The 14,858-nt window shown below is 39.4% G+C and overlaps 1 protein-coding gene across 1 annotated transcript in view; it reads right to left on the bottom strand.

Annotated features, from left to right (window-relative positions):
- The window catches only part of UBE2QL1 (ubiquitin conjugating enzyme E2 QL1), a 64,560-nt gene extending 49,868 nt beyond the window's left edge, over positions 1-14,692 (bottom strand). The window contains exon 1 of the mRNA XM_069076872.1: positions 12,515-14,692. Within this exon, the coding sequence (XP_068932973.1) occupies positions 12,515-13,417 (903 nt within the window). The 5' untranslated portion in view covers positions 13,418-14,692. The remainder of the gene's footprint in view (positions 1-12,514) is intronic.
- Positions 14,693-14,858: the final 166 nt, after the last annotated feature.

The following is a 14,858-nucleotide window of genomic DNA, read 5'->3' as shown; positions in this document are numbered from 1 at the left end:
TATACATTCAAAAACATAATTATGAGACAGGGATCCATAGGTTTCATGAGACTGCCAGTGAGGTTCCTGATACACAAAAAAGGTTGACAACCTCTGTTCCAAAGCATGATTGATCAAAGTGCTATTAACAGTTTTGACTGGGCTGTGAAACATTTTGAACATATTTTGTGTTGTTCCATGATATCCTTTAAGGGGGCATACTGATTTTCACAAAATGTGGTACATTATTAAGGGTATTTCAAATTTGCTATCAAGGTCTGCCTTAAACCTTGCTACAAAATGGTTGCAAAAAAATTTCTAAATGGATATCATATTCTGTGATTTTTAAGGACTATTGCTAACATCTATCATTGCAACAACATTCACTTAGATACTTATTTACTATTTCAGTATAAAGGAAAATTCTGGTGATCCAATCCAAGGCATATGGTAGTTTCATGAAAAAAAAAAGTTTAAGTTAGAAATTAAGTAGAAAAAGTTCCTAAATGTCGCAGAATCTCAAAATGGAAGATACTTTGAGATCATCTAATTTTAAGATATTGCTTTTACAGATAAGGTAAGTGAGGTCTAAAGAAGGTAACACATAGAATGTGTAGTAGACTGAAGATTCGAACCCAGATCCTTGGGGTCCAAATACTCTCATCTTTTCTATTATATCAACAGATACCTGACTATTCATAGATTATACCATGGAGCTGTACATGAACAAAAATAAATATCTGGTCATTAAAATTGATTGACCATAAAAAGAGAATGAAAACTCCAAGTAGGCGAGTTTACCAACAAAAGGTGACTGCAGTTTACGAGAACTCCAACAATTTGCTGCTTCTGATAACCTATGATTGTATCCTCTACTGCAAAAAGCACCTGGCCAGAAATATGGACACCTGATTGTGAGTCGTGACTCTGCAGGTACCAAGAATGGACAACATTTCTCATTTAAGGAGCAGAAGGGGATACAGGCAGAATATGCACCTTTCATCAAAGGATGTACTGACAAACTATGCTGAATATTTACAGAGATATCATTTAACTGTCATTGTATTTCCCATGTATTTGATTTATTTACAAATTCCTTGGGAACTGCTTTGTCTTGATGATTACCCATTTTGGTTTTTGATCTTGGATCTTGTTCCTGTGCATTTACCTGGCCTGTCCTCTCAGCTTCTAGCTTCTATTCCCTCTGACAGTGCGGCTTTGATCTTCTTACTCAGGTTGGATGCCAATCCACACCATCCCTTGAACACAGGTCCTATTTTCTCTTTTCCTTGCTTCAGACACATTGTGGGAAATATCAGTATGAGAGGGCTCACAACATTTATACTGTGTCACTCTGGGCATACCACTTAGGCACTCTGATAGTTTTCTCATTTTTAAAATGGGGGTCATAATGTCTACCCTGTCTGAACCACAGTGTTCCACAGCCTGAATCTGTGGAAAAATCACTGTATTTCAAGTTTTGAAGATCTAGATTCAAAACCTGGCTCTACCACTTAAAACCTGTGCTGCACAGGGTGTGTACAACATTTTAATTCCCTGGGGCTCAGTTTCCTCATCTGCAAAAGGAGGATTTGGATTAGAGGACCTCAGAAGTCCCCTTCATTTCTAAATCTGTGAGTCCATAAATGCAAAAGCTCAAAGAACCACATAAATGTAATGTAGTGTTATAATGATAACAACTAGTATTTCTTTTTTTTTTTACAACTAGTATTTCTATAGCACTAAATTTACAGTTTACAAAGTACTTTACAGATATTATCTCATTTGTTCATCACAACAATCCTTCCAGGTAGGCTTTATTATCACCACTTTACAGTTGAAGAAACTGAGGCAGAGAGAGGTGAAGTGATTTGCCCAGGGTCATATAGCTAATATCTGAGGGCAGATTTGAACTCAGGTCCTCTTGACTCTAGAGCCATGGACTTTATCCACTGCACCACCCACCCGCTTCTTAATAATAACGGCTAACATTTATACAGTGCTTTAAGGTCTGCAAAGTGCTTTTTCTATTAACTCCTTTGATCCTCACAATAACCCTGCGAGGTGGGTGTTATTACCCCCCTCCCCCTGTCTTACATATGGGGAAATTGAAGTACAAAGAGGGTAAGTGGCCACCCAGGGACACAGAACTAGGGAATGTCTGGGAAAGGATTTAAACTCAGGTCTTCCTGACTACCAAGTGCTATACCTCTATCTGCTGCACCATCTAGCTGCCTATATCATACGCCTTTATTGTAGGCTGTTCAGTTGTATCTGACTCTTTGTAAACCTATTTGAGGTTTTCTTGGCAAAAATATGGAAGTGGCTTGCCATTTCCTTCTCCAGCTCATTTCACAGATGAGAAAACTGAGGCAAACAGGGTTAAGTGACTTGCCCAGGGTCACACAGCTACTAAGTGTCTGAGGCCAGATTTGAAATCACAAAGATGAGTCTTCCTGGCTCTATGCCCAGCACTCTATCCACTCTGCCACCTAGCTGTCTCTTTATTGTATAACATGATTATATTATAATCACAAGGGTGGTTTTATCATTACCAACAAATATCAGAAATCTCTTGACATGTCAGCATTGCTGTAAGTGCTTCCTATTGCTAAAGGTTGTAATAATAATCTTGTTCTTTGGTAGACATGTGTATGAATTCAGTTCTGTGCCTATAAAGACACTTTTTACTTTTATTTGTTTTAATTAAATATTCTGATTTTCTAGAAAACTATATCATTCCCAGTCTACCACTCACAAGAAAGTGAAGAGAAATTTACTATCTTCACAAACTCATTTATCATTGAGTCTTGTCCAAGTTGTTTTAAAATACCTGAATAGATATGGATGGTATCAGGGATGTGCATTGGTTATCATGCTATATAGTCAAAATGTACTTATATTAAATGGTCTTGAGTTCATATGCTAATTGGGCACTCAATTTCTGAGAGAAAAACTAAGGTGAAGTTTTTACTTCTTTAAGTTGTGATGAAAAAAACAAAAGCTTCCTTTCCCTTTCAATAACATTATTGACAAACTATTCAACACTGCTCAATTTGGTATAACTAATAATTTTCAATTTTTTATGGTTGCTTAGATTATTTCTGTTTATAAATTGCAAATGTCCTCTAATTTTCATATGATTTTACAACCTATATTTTAGAAAACTATTGGTTTTATATTAGCTTTTAGTGTATGATGGTTTCTTAAATTTATGGAGGAAGAGGAAGAGACTTTGGAAAAGAGAGTGGTAAGTGATGTTGGGGCAGAAAGAGGGGAGACAGGCTTCCAAAAGGTCAGCTAATTACCCAGGAAATTATTAAGTGTTTATATTGCTACATATGAAATGCTTATTTCCAATTGGACTTGAAGGTGATCAAGTCTAATTTGATTTATAAGGTGAAATAGGCTACCAAAAAGCCATGCACTTGGAAATGCAATGTCTACTCCAATGATTTCACATGTTACATTTCCAAGTCAGTTCTTAGAAGATCCTCTCACCTCACTGGGGAAAAAATTGATATTTGTAAATTGAAAATGAAATATATGACTAAGTCAAGCAAAGTAGGGCCTCCCAAACAGAAGAAATGGATAAAGAAGTTATTACAATCTCACTATTTTTGTGAGGAGTTTGTAGATAAGGTTTTTGAAAACAAAGACAATATTGAAATGGTAAAAATTGATGTAATCTAAATGTCCAATTTTCTCTGTGGTTTAAATTAAGGCAAGAGAGAAGAAATAAAAACAAGTTTCTGAGAGGAAGACTCGAACTATTCTTGAATTTCATTATAACAGATTAACCTTTAAATCAATTAATATCTGTATGGTATGCTATGTGGGATCCAAGCACAGTCATGTAGACTTTTTTTTCTTTTTTACCTAGGGCTGACTTAGTTTTATGCATTATATCCATATGAAAAGAAATTCAGTTTGAAAATAATACCCAAATTATATACAATAATCAATTTTGATAATTGTGTGCAATGTGAAATATTTCACATTTAACCTTTCTATTAGGAACATTTAAAATAGATTTTCTACCATATAAATATTTAATAATTTACATAGCTCTTCATTCTTATCTATGATAGGTTTAATCTTAAACAGACTGAAAGTATTAGTAGATCATGCAACGAGAAAATGCTTCTCCCTAGACTTGTTATTCAGTTTTCAAGTAATTTTGTATATTGTGATGGTTCTATGATCTCATGGATGGGAGTACTCCTGCTCATGGTATAAGTTATAGGAATTACGCATTTAAATATGATCTAAAACAGTATTTGTTAAGATTTTATTGTTTTATATATTCAGAAAAGAAACTTGAGAAATAAATCATCTTGGGCATTGAATGAGCAGGTGCAATTCCCTGAAATCAGAAAAAGAGGTGTCCCATTCCTCCCAAGTATTTGTATTCAATAAAAGGGACATGGAAACATCTTCCTAACCAGCTGGCCAGGGAAGGGCCAGTTTTCAGAAAAGACATATGGGTTGCTTGAAATACATAATTGTGAGACAATTCGTTGCATCAGTCTTCAGATGTGATTGAGTTTAGCATAACCTAGGTCCTTAGTTAATGGTTGCTAAACAACAAGTAGAGGGGGTCCAGCTGGTCAATCACACTGGGATAGGTTCAAACATTGCAATAAAGTTTTCTTACAAGACAGAAATTGGGCTAGACCCATAACTGAATAGAAAGGGAACTGAGCTAGATTCAGAATTGAGCAACAAGATATAGTTAGTGTGGTTCATTCAATTCCCACAATGCCCTCAGAACTCAGATTAGATTCAATATTAATGGCTTATCCACATATTTGGAAAAAGTTTAGAAATTATTTCTAATTACAATGTCAACTAAATTCTGTCAGTTGGATGACTGATTAAAAACTATGTTGCAAATGCTTATATTATGGGAGGTTTTCAACTAGATTCCCTGATTTTTCATCATCATGGATGCTAATATATGAACTGATTTCCTGGATTACTAACTCTACCTAATGCTATGGTATTATACTATGGCCTGCTTCATCAATGAGTAATCCTATTAGCAACTCTTGCCTGCTTCAGACAGCCTCTCCTACAGTTAATTATAATTCTTTGCCTTCTTTATCATTCCTCTGACACAAATGTTTCCTTCATCTTATATCCCTGAACCCACCACTCAACATTCCCATTTTCTCTCCTTTTGGCATTCCTAGATAGATGTGTAGTAAGATGGACAGTGTTAGAAAATGGGGCAAGGTGTTCTTTTTGGAAAAAAAATGAAGCTTGGAATTATGTCAGGCAGCTAAAAGGTTTTCCAACAGGTAGGAAATACATAGGCAAAACCTCTGAGTTATCCTCAGGCAGTAGACTAGCAGCAGAAGCAAGACCAGCTTGGGAGGTTGAGGCAGCCACCAGACTATTAAAAAAAAAAAAGTATTTTTTGGGTGAGCTGCCAATCCACTAAATGTATCTGGGTGGAAGTGGAAAATTTTGGGTCCAAAAATATAGACTATGTGGAAATGTTTCTGTCATGTTATGTTCTTTTGGAAAGGTCTAATTTTCCATATTTTAGCAATGAGAAAAAAATGAAATAACACAGAAAAGCAGCTTCTGCATAGAGTTTTCTTTCATATTTAACTTTAGAGCCAACTCTAAACTATCCAGGTATATATTATCTACTTTATGGATTTTCCATAGGAATATTTTAATCATATTAACTTCTCATCCACCAAGTATGTACTGAATCCAACCAACCCTTTCTATTAACAACAGTGTTTCTTCAAGAGACTGTACAACAGTTACATTAGCTTCACTAATAATTAGTGACACAAAACAAAGATAAAAACCAAAACCAAACATAGCCTATTTAGGGACTACCCATTTTTGGGGGGCTTTCTACAACAATGTTCCCCTTCTATGTATCCAGTGTTACATTCCATGTATGAAATGAAGTTTTGAATGAAACTTCATTATTGCATACCCCCAAAGTTCACATTCTTTCTTGGGATTGGGAACTGAAGACTTTACTTTGTCTGTATTTTTCCACAACAATATTTAAAGCTTGTTGGGTAAGATGAAGGTGCTGGTGAAGAGAAGATTTGGGGAAGGGTGGGTAGTCAGGGTGGAAGTGAGAGAAAAGGTTAATTGGGAATTAGTGGAAAAAGTTCCTTGGTAGATTCAATTATTTTCCCTCTCCTCTATTTTTTCTTTCCTTTTATCTATTTGTTTCCCTTTCCTTCCTTCTCTAGACTTCATTTAGCCATACCTAGAGAGCTGGTAGAGGGCAAAGAAAAACATAGGCCCATCCCCCTCCCTTCTCTAGCCCTTCATATTACTCATTGTCCCAACAACTATCTACCAGCAGAACGCTATTAGAGATGTGACTAGAACTCAAGAATGATTCTGAAGTCACCACATCTTTCATTATTAATGTCTGCCATCATTCATACATGGCAACCCAGTCGAGAGATGTCCCTGCAGCATGGAAGCAATGTCTTTCGATTCTTTTCCTGTCATGTATATTCTGCAGTTGTAGGAAGGCTGTTTCACTATTCAACTCCAGCTATTTCTGAGGCTGAGAAAAGAGAGACCAGAAAAGGGTACAGGAAGGCTGAGAAGTACGTCAGGTTTGAACATAACAGGCTACTCACTATCAATTTATTATTCACATTCATATTTTTTATTAGTATAATACTATCAACTAACTATGCACATTAGTGTTTTATTTTCCTAAAGAATGATGCTATCAGAAAGAACATTGTTTTTAAAATTAAAATATAAATTTATAAGTTTGAATGATAAACATTATAAACATATATTTTTCATTTACACCTTCAATCTCCTCTAAAGGAAATTAAATACCCATTTAAAAGTAAATTACTACTATTATTAACTATTTGTCAGAGAAAGTAACCACTAGAGACTTAATGATGTCAGAACACTCAGTTGGTAACTATTTTTAGGATACAAAGTCCTGTCTGCATTTTTATGCTTGCCCTACTTGATATAAGAACAAGTAGCTATTTTTCTCCCAAACAATCAAGCTTATAGATACCACAACCTGCAGAGTCATCAGTTAGCTGGTAATTAGCTTCGCCCCTTACGCTGAGGTAGAGAACAAAATGACACATGGTGACTCATAAAAAACACTACTAAAAATCAACATCAGGCCTAATCTAGAAAAATATTTTAAAAAATCAATTATCTCACCTTTACCCTCAACACGTTTATAATCCACTATAAGATCATCTCCTAACAAATTCAAAATTAAGTGATTTATCATGATGACATTATGCTAATATAAAATGTCTTTATTCATGTTTTTTATTCATCATAATATTATTCATCATACATATATAATTTCTATAGATGAGATTCTGATATACTAAAAAAAAGCAAGAGTTGGATAAGAAGTGCCAATTGTAATTGGTTAGCATCCTATGATTTGTAGAATGTCTACTCATTCTTCTTTATGATTAGATTATACATAACTTGCAAAACCATAAATAAAATAGTTCAGTGTCTTCTTTGGGGATAATAGTCACTACTCTGGAAAAATATTGAAGAAATTATGTTTCTTGCTGGCTTTTCAAAGACATGTTGTACATGGTAGGAATTTTAACACACTTATATTGATCTTAGTCATGCATATCATTAAATAAAAACTGAGCAATGGACACCAGACCCTGCAAAAATCTCTGGCAGAATTCCAAACCACAGAAATTAATAGTTAAATAATAACTGACCTGTAATCACTGACACATTTTTACTACAAAGAGAAAAATCAGCAAAATTTTAAAATACCTTCTCCTTCTTAGTTTCCTTGCTTAATGGCTGTCAATGTATTCATTCTATGTGCACAAAAGTGATGAGAAGGGTCATGATTAATAGAGGGCTGAGACAACTCAAAAAATCAGTCTGACTTTTTTCCATCAGTAATCTGATGCTACACTTCACTTCATGACAAAGCTATCACAGATCAGTCAAAATTACTGTTGATCTTCTGTGTCATTTGTTAGGCATTTCATTAGAACATTAAGTTCTAAAAAAAAAATGTTTGTTTCCATTTGGTAAATGGTTCTGAGACTGGGTAGGGCATGACCATGGCCAGAAACCTGTCCCTTGGCCAGCTCCTTGCCTGTTGGAATGCCTGATCATCAAACTGTCTAATGATCTCAGTTAGTTAACTGAGTTCATATGTCATACAAGTGGGTTATTGTTATAAAGTAGGGGGAATTTATAATAGGATGATTCAAATTAATCTGTATGTCAGTTCAAATAACTATACCAATTTACTTGTTTATGTCACCTTAAAAGACTGAATCTCATGGCAATCAAATCTACTTCAGTCATAAACAACTTACATTTTGAGTTGTATGCACAAGTTCTTAAAATATCAATAGCAATTTGTATATCTTTTAAAATTATATACCTGAACGGTTTTAAAAATGTAATTTTGTGAATACAGATTAATCAATATTCATTAAATATTGAGTATCCATGATGTGCAAGATATTGTTCTGAGTTCCATAATATGTATTGATTTTGAGGGGGGCAGTATGATGTAATGGAAAGAGTCATGGTCTCTGAGAAGTTATGAGTTGGAATGAAAGCTTTGCCATTTATTAACCATGTGATTCTGAACAAGTCATTCACAAACTACCTGAGCCTCACTTTCCTCCTATGTAAAGTAGGAAAAATAATACTTGTCCTATGTACACTTCATGGTTGTTGTGAGGAAATTCCTTTTATGGAAACACTATCGAGACCTGTGCGCTTAGCTAAAATCTAAATACTATATGAAGTGAAAGGAGGCAGCTCTGAACTAGTGGACAGAAATCTTGCCTTAAAGCCAGAGAACATCTGGGTTCAAGGGTTTTTTTTTTCCTTCTTTTTTTCTGAAACAGTTGGTGCATAATAAATGCTCCTTGGTTTGATTTCAGGTCTCATTTATGACATATACTGGTGTGGGACCTGGGTTAATCACCTAACCTTTTAGAGCTCTGGGCAGCTAAGACCACAAGTTGCAGTAAAAGTGCCAACCTTCATTAACAGAGGGAGTTTCATCATCTGATCCTTCCCTATACCAAATGTAATTACAGGTCTATTCCTGATTCTTGTTCCTATCCATTTAATTATTACTCTTCTGATTCCCAAACGATGGAGATATTGCCTAAAAAGAAGAGTTTGTTTACAGGAGAAAGTAAGATGCAAATAAGTAAGGTATGGACATATTACTAAATAGTACACATTATATTAGTGATAAACAATATCAAACAATAAATTTCCAGAGGCCACATTTTTAAAACTAAGTAAATCAAAACCTCTATTAATGAGAAACAGCAGTAGTTTTGTCATGTGACAAGTTTAAAATTTCTAATTTTAAAACCAAAAATTTTAAACCAAATCTATTTTTAAAAATAGAGATATTTTTAGGACAATGTTAGCATTGTCCTGATAATATTAAAATGGAAAAATAAATGCAAAAGCATTAATGCATTTCTATAGAAAGCCAGACATAAAAGCATATTTCTAAAATTCTTAAGAACCAGAAAATTATGCTATTTAGTTACAAAAACTGATATTAAGTTATCTAATTTTCATAAGTTACATGAATTCTTAAAAAAAGAAATGTTGACTTTTAACTACCTTTTATTTAATAATTACTGTATTAATACTACTATAGATTTTTCTATGCATATTCAAGAGGGACTTTGGATATTCTACAGTTTACCTTTCACTATCCATGGAATTTAGTCAGTAACTACAGCCACATTGAGTGAATGGACTCTGAAGCAGTGAATTAAGAAGAGTAGGATGCAATACTGCAATAATGCTTATGTAATCTGTCACATCATCCAAATTCTTTCAAGGCATGGAACCCTGGATGAGTAATTGTCATTTATTTCTTCAAAGACTTTTAGTCATTTACATGTGAATCTTTAATGTTTTATGTGTACCTTGAAAAATGTATTTCCTACTCAATTTGTAGTATTTTCAGGGAGCTAGAGGCCAACCAAATTAATATTAAGAAATATGAAAAAGGTAAGATTAGGATTAAAAACTATATTGTAGGTGTTGAGCTATATCCAGATATTTTATACACTGAAACTGAGACTAAATAACACAAGGATGCTTACCAAAATATGCCTGGATGCATGGTACTAGGTCCAATTAAGTAGATCTCATTGTAAGTAGATCTCATTAAGCAATCTCTCATTGACTATTACAGTGTAATTAAAGAAAACACCTTTAATTATTTTCACCAATCACATCATTACCTAATTACCAACTATTTATCTCTTTTTTTTAAAACTTTATTCTCTCACTGTTCACTGTATCATGTATGCAGATACATACCTGGTTATTTTACAACGTTATTAGTACAAACAGAACTATTACTAGCACTTAACAGGAATATTTGAAACTATTACTTCAAACAATAAGGAAAATGTCTTAATGAGGATAAAATAATTTTTGTTTTTAAGAAAATAAAGCCATCCCTATCTCCCACCTCTCAGAAATCTTTACCATGACTAATGAAAAGAAATGCCAAATTTTTTCCAGAGAGTAGAAGTAATGCAGGTATTTCTGTTGTATACTCTTCCACATAATCATCTCACTTAAAAAAAATAACTCCTTTGGCTAGTTCCCTCTCAAATCCTTTCTATTAAACTATGTACCTTTATATTCCTTTATATTATTTAACTTTAGAATTAATAGTATGCCACTATTATTCCCTGTATCAGTTAAACATATTTGGAGAGAACTGAGTCCTGTCTTAATTCTTATTTAAAGAATATGGGAAAAACAAACCCTAGAAGAGATAGAATACAACACCTAGGATGAGTAACTTCATTAAAAACAACAGATCTACTATTAATCAAGGAGTCTTTTTTTAGACTTAGGATGTTATTTGTCTGGAATTCCAGGTGCTCTCTCCAACCTGATCCTCTATAAGAGAGAAAGAGCCAACAGGAGTAGAGCCAAATAGTAGGGTAAGGATTGGGGGCATCTGTAAAATCACCAAACAGTGGCCTTAAAAACAACCATTCTATATGAATCAAAAATAAATAGAAAATTTTGTTAAATAATTCATGTATATTCAGTCAAATGTTTAGTTAACAAACATAAATTCATAACTCTATATTCTATGAAGGTAAAATGATTTTGAATTCACTGAAAGCAAGGAATGTGAAGGTTAAGAGGGCTGCAAAACACCTCTCAAAAGATATACTCATGGACTTGCCATACAATCACTGCCCCAGTTTTTTCTTTTAGGTAAATCACCTACCAGGATTTCACAGGTAAAATGATGCCATTCAAACAGCATGTCCCAGTTTTAGGTATTTAGTTAAAACCTTTCATCAGTACAAGAGATTTTAACCTGCTTAGGATATGGAAGGAACAAAATATAGAGGAATAGAGAGGAAAGAGAGAGGCTGTGGAAATCTGCTTTAAGGTGATGATCCATTGAGAAGCAAAGATCCAAAAAGCAGTAGGAAAAAAGAATCAAAAGAGAAGGAAAAAGGGAAGGTATTTCCTTATTTCTATTAAATAAACAGCTTTATAGGTTTTCCCAGATCAAGAAGACTTTCATCACTAACTTCCTAATGATATTTCCGGTTAGTAAAATGTTCACCTTTGGGAGGCACCAGATTTCGCTGAGAATAAGTGAGGAAAGAAACAGATTGACCAATCCTTACTTACCACGGATTTTATCCCCAAATCTGCAAATGGATCCATCTGAAATGTTTTATAGAAGGAACAGATTTCCTGGGAATTGCTTAATTATAGTTTCAATCCTCATAATACATTTTTGAGAGGCAGAGACAAAGCCAGAGACAGTCAGAACAGAGATAAAGACAGAGACAGAGACAAAGACAGAGATAAAGATTTAAGATGGAGAGACACAGAAAGATACAGAGAATGTAAAAAAAAAAAAAAACCAACCCCCCAAAACCCAGAGATTGTCATTGATACCAACAGAGAATAAGATTGACAGACACATAGAGAATGACAGGACAGGTAGACCACACATAATAGAAAACAGTGTGTGTATGGCCCATAGGGTTATGAAAAGGAGTTTTGGGGGGGGGCATAGATTAACAATCAGTGGATAGCCTCCTTTGGTAGCTAGTTTAAAAAAAAAGGGGTAATCTGGTTGAAGGTGACGCAACTTAAGTTTGGAAACGCGAGGGGAGGAAGGTGAGAAGGAAGTTCTAGGTCTAGGAGGTCGTCTCCTAATTGGGACTGAGAATGAGGTAAACCCCGGGAAAGCGGGATGCCGAATCTCCTCTCCGATGCCCGCACCTGGCAGGTCAGAAGCAGAGAACCAATCGAAGGTGACAGAAAAAAGCTTCAAGCTCTCCTTCCCCTCTCTCCTTCTCCGCCAACATCTAGTGTTCCCAAATGATGTTCCCTCAGTCACCCCCGCCCCCTGCCCAAGCAGGGACCCTTTCCTGCCCCACAGATAGCCCTGTGGGGCTTCCGCGCCTCCCTCTGCCCGCAGCATCTGCTTCCCCCAGCTTCCTCCCCCGTCCTCCCTTCTTACCTGGCCTTTCACCAGGCTGGCAGCAAACTGCCTCATGACAGCTTCAACGGTGTAGGCGCTGGACCAGCCCCGGGGGGTGAGCAACTCCATGCAGATGGCTCCCCCGTCCAGCACATAGCCGTTCTCCAGCCGGGGGCTGAGCACCCGCATGAAGGGCGGCGAGAAGGGGAAGTTGTCAGGGAAGGTGAGGTTGAGCAGGATGAACTCGGTGTTAGTCTCTTTCATGTCCTGCCACAACACCGAGTCCTTGTCCACCTGGTGCAGCTTCACGTTCCAGTCGTAGAGGCTCTCGTCCACCAGCTCCACCGAGATGAAGCGGTCGCTCAGCCGGGAGATGTCTTGAAGCTCCTTCATCAGCCGCCGACTCCTCACCTGGGTACCAGGCTGCCCCCGCCCCATCGGCGCCAGGCTGCCGGCTGCTGGGGTCTGGGCCACCTGCGAGGAGCCCTTCCCGCCTCCCCCGCCGCCGCTGCGGCCACCGCCGCCGCCTTGCTGCTTGGATTCTTTAGTGGACTGGTTCTCCCTGGCGCTAGCCTGCTTCTCCTTGTGGCCCCCGGCACTGGACTGCTGCTGCTGCTGCTGCTGCTGCTGTTGCTGCTGCTGCTGTTGCTGCTGCTGCTTGTCCTTGTTGGCCAGCTCCAGCGCTCGCTTGTTCTTGGAGTGCCCGGGGCTGCCTTCGCTGCCGCCGCCGCTGCAGCCGCCCCCTCCTCCCGGAGCATTCTGCTGCTGTTGCTTGTTGCTGTGGTTCTTCTGGTTGCCTTTGCCCCTTATCGAGGAGCCGCCGCCGCCGCCGCCGCGGCCGTGCTGGCTGCTGCTGTGGAGATGGTTGTGGTGATGTTTGGGGTCCTCCGTGTCCCGGTTGTGCAGCCGGATGAGCCCGATTTTCCGGAGCAGAGTGGCCATCTTAATCTTCTTCCGTGGCTTGGGCGAGCCAGAAGAAAAGCACCCACTCTTTCCTAGACCCAGGCGACTGACTTGACTTCTTCCCGGGCTGCCGACCTGGAGCGAGCAGCCGCTGCAGCGGTCTCCGCGCTAACCCAGCGGAGCTGGGGAGGATGAGGGGAGGGAGGCGCACACGCGGCGCGGCGCGGAGGGGCGGGGACGCGGGGCTGGAGGACTGGCGGGCGGCGAGAAGCTGGACGTCTGGCTGTCTTGGCAGCAGCCGCCGCCGCCGCCGCTACTGGACAACTTGCTTCTTTTAGCTCTGCTCTCGGTCAGCCGGTCAGGAAAGCGGCTCGCGCTGCCGGGCTCGTGCGGCCGGGGGAAGATAGCTGGAGCGGGGGCTCCTGGGGCTGCGCAGGAGATGGGGGCCGGCTGTGACGGCTCACTCAGAGGCTGCCTCTCCCCACACTCACGGCTGGCAGCATTGCAGCATCTGAGCTAGCAGGACAGGCTCTCTTCGGGTTATTTATTACCACGGTCATATGATTATCCCTCTTCTCTCCTCCCTTCTATTTCTTTTCCCCTTCTGAGGGGAGAGATAGAGGGGGCTGCTGTACTGCAAGCGAGGAGTCTCCTTCTCTCTCGGGGCACTCAAAGGTCGATCAATAGCTGAGCAGCCTAGGCAGGAAGGAAGATGGGGGCGAGGGGTGATAAGGAGGTTGGGGGGACAGTGTTGCTCAGAGAGGGGCGGGGGGGAGGGAGCAGAGATGATCTCCTTGTCTCTGCGGAAGCTATGAGCAGGTTTCCCGGTTCCTAGTTCCTGACTCTTCTTTGTTATGCGATCCTCAGGCTCTTCACAGGCTTCCGAGAAAGCAGGTCTCGGAGAGTGAGCGAGCTGGAGGACTAGAGAGACTGCGGGCAAGCGCTGACGTGGGGGGGTTGTTGGGGGAGGGGGGTAGATTCCGGGGTTGTTCTCCCTCCCTCCTGCAAAGTCGTGCCTCGTTCTGCGGCGTGTCCTCCGGGACAGCCAGACTCCTGGGCTCAAGCTGTCTCCTGGATGAAAGGAGGAGATGGGCAGTTAGGGTAGCTAATAGCCCCGGGGGTTGCCGCGTTCCTCCAGGGAGCCTAGCTGCGTGTGTGGCGACTCCTCGGTTCTGGCCAGGATCTCCCCTGCTTCTACTGAGACGTCGCCGCTGCTCCTGCAGCTACTGCTGCTGCCGCCGCCGCTGGTGCGGCTGCTAACATTGCAGAGGCAGCAGCTCTGTCTGTGCCCAGTGCGGCGCTGAGGCGGAGGCACTATAGAGGCATGGGAGGGGAAGAAACGGGAGGGAAGAGCGGAGAGGGAGGAGTCCTCCGAGTTGCAGTTCACACATAGGCTGCCTCGGAGCAGCGGTAGCAAGAGTAGCAGCTGTCACCATCCCATCCCATCCCATCCCATCCCATCCCATCCCATCCCATCCCA

Source organism: Petaurus breviceps, unplaced genomic scaffold (assembly GCF_028583685.1).
Source record: "Petaurus breviceps papuanus isolate PSGF00001 unplaced genomic scaffold, PetGlider_PUasm1.0 151, whole genome shotgun sequence".
Lineage (NCBI taxonomy): Eukaryota > Metazoa > Chordata > Mammalia > Diprotodontia > Petauridae > Petaurus > Petaurus breviceps.
Note: the sequence above shows the minus strand (reverse complement) of the source record. Positions and strands in the feature narration are given on the sequence as shown.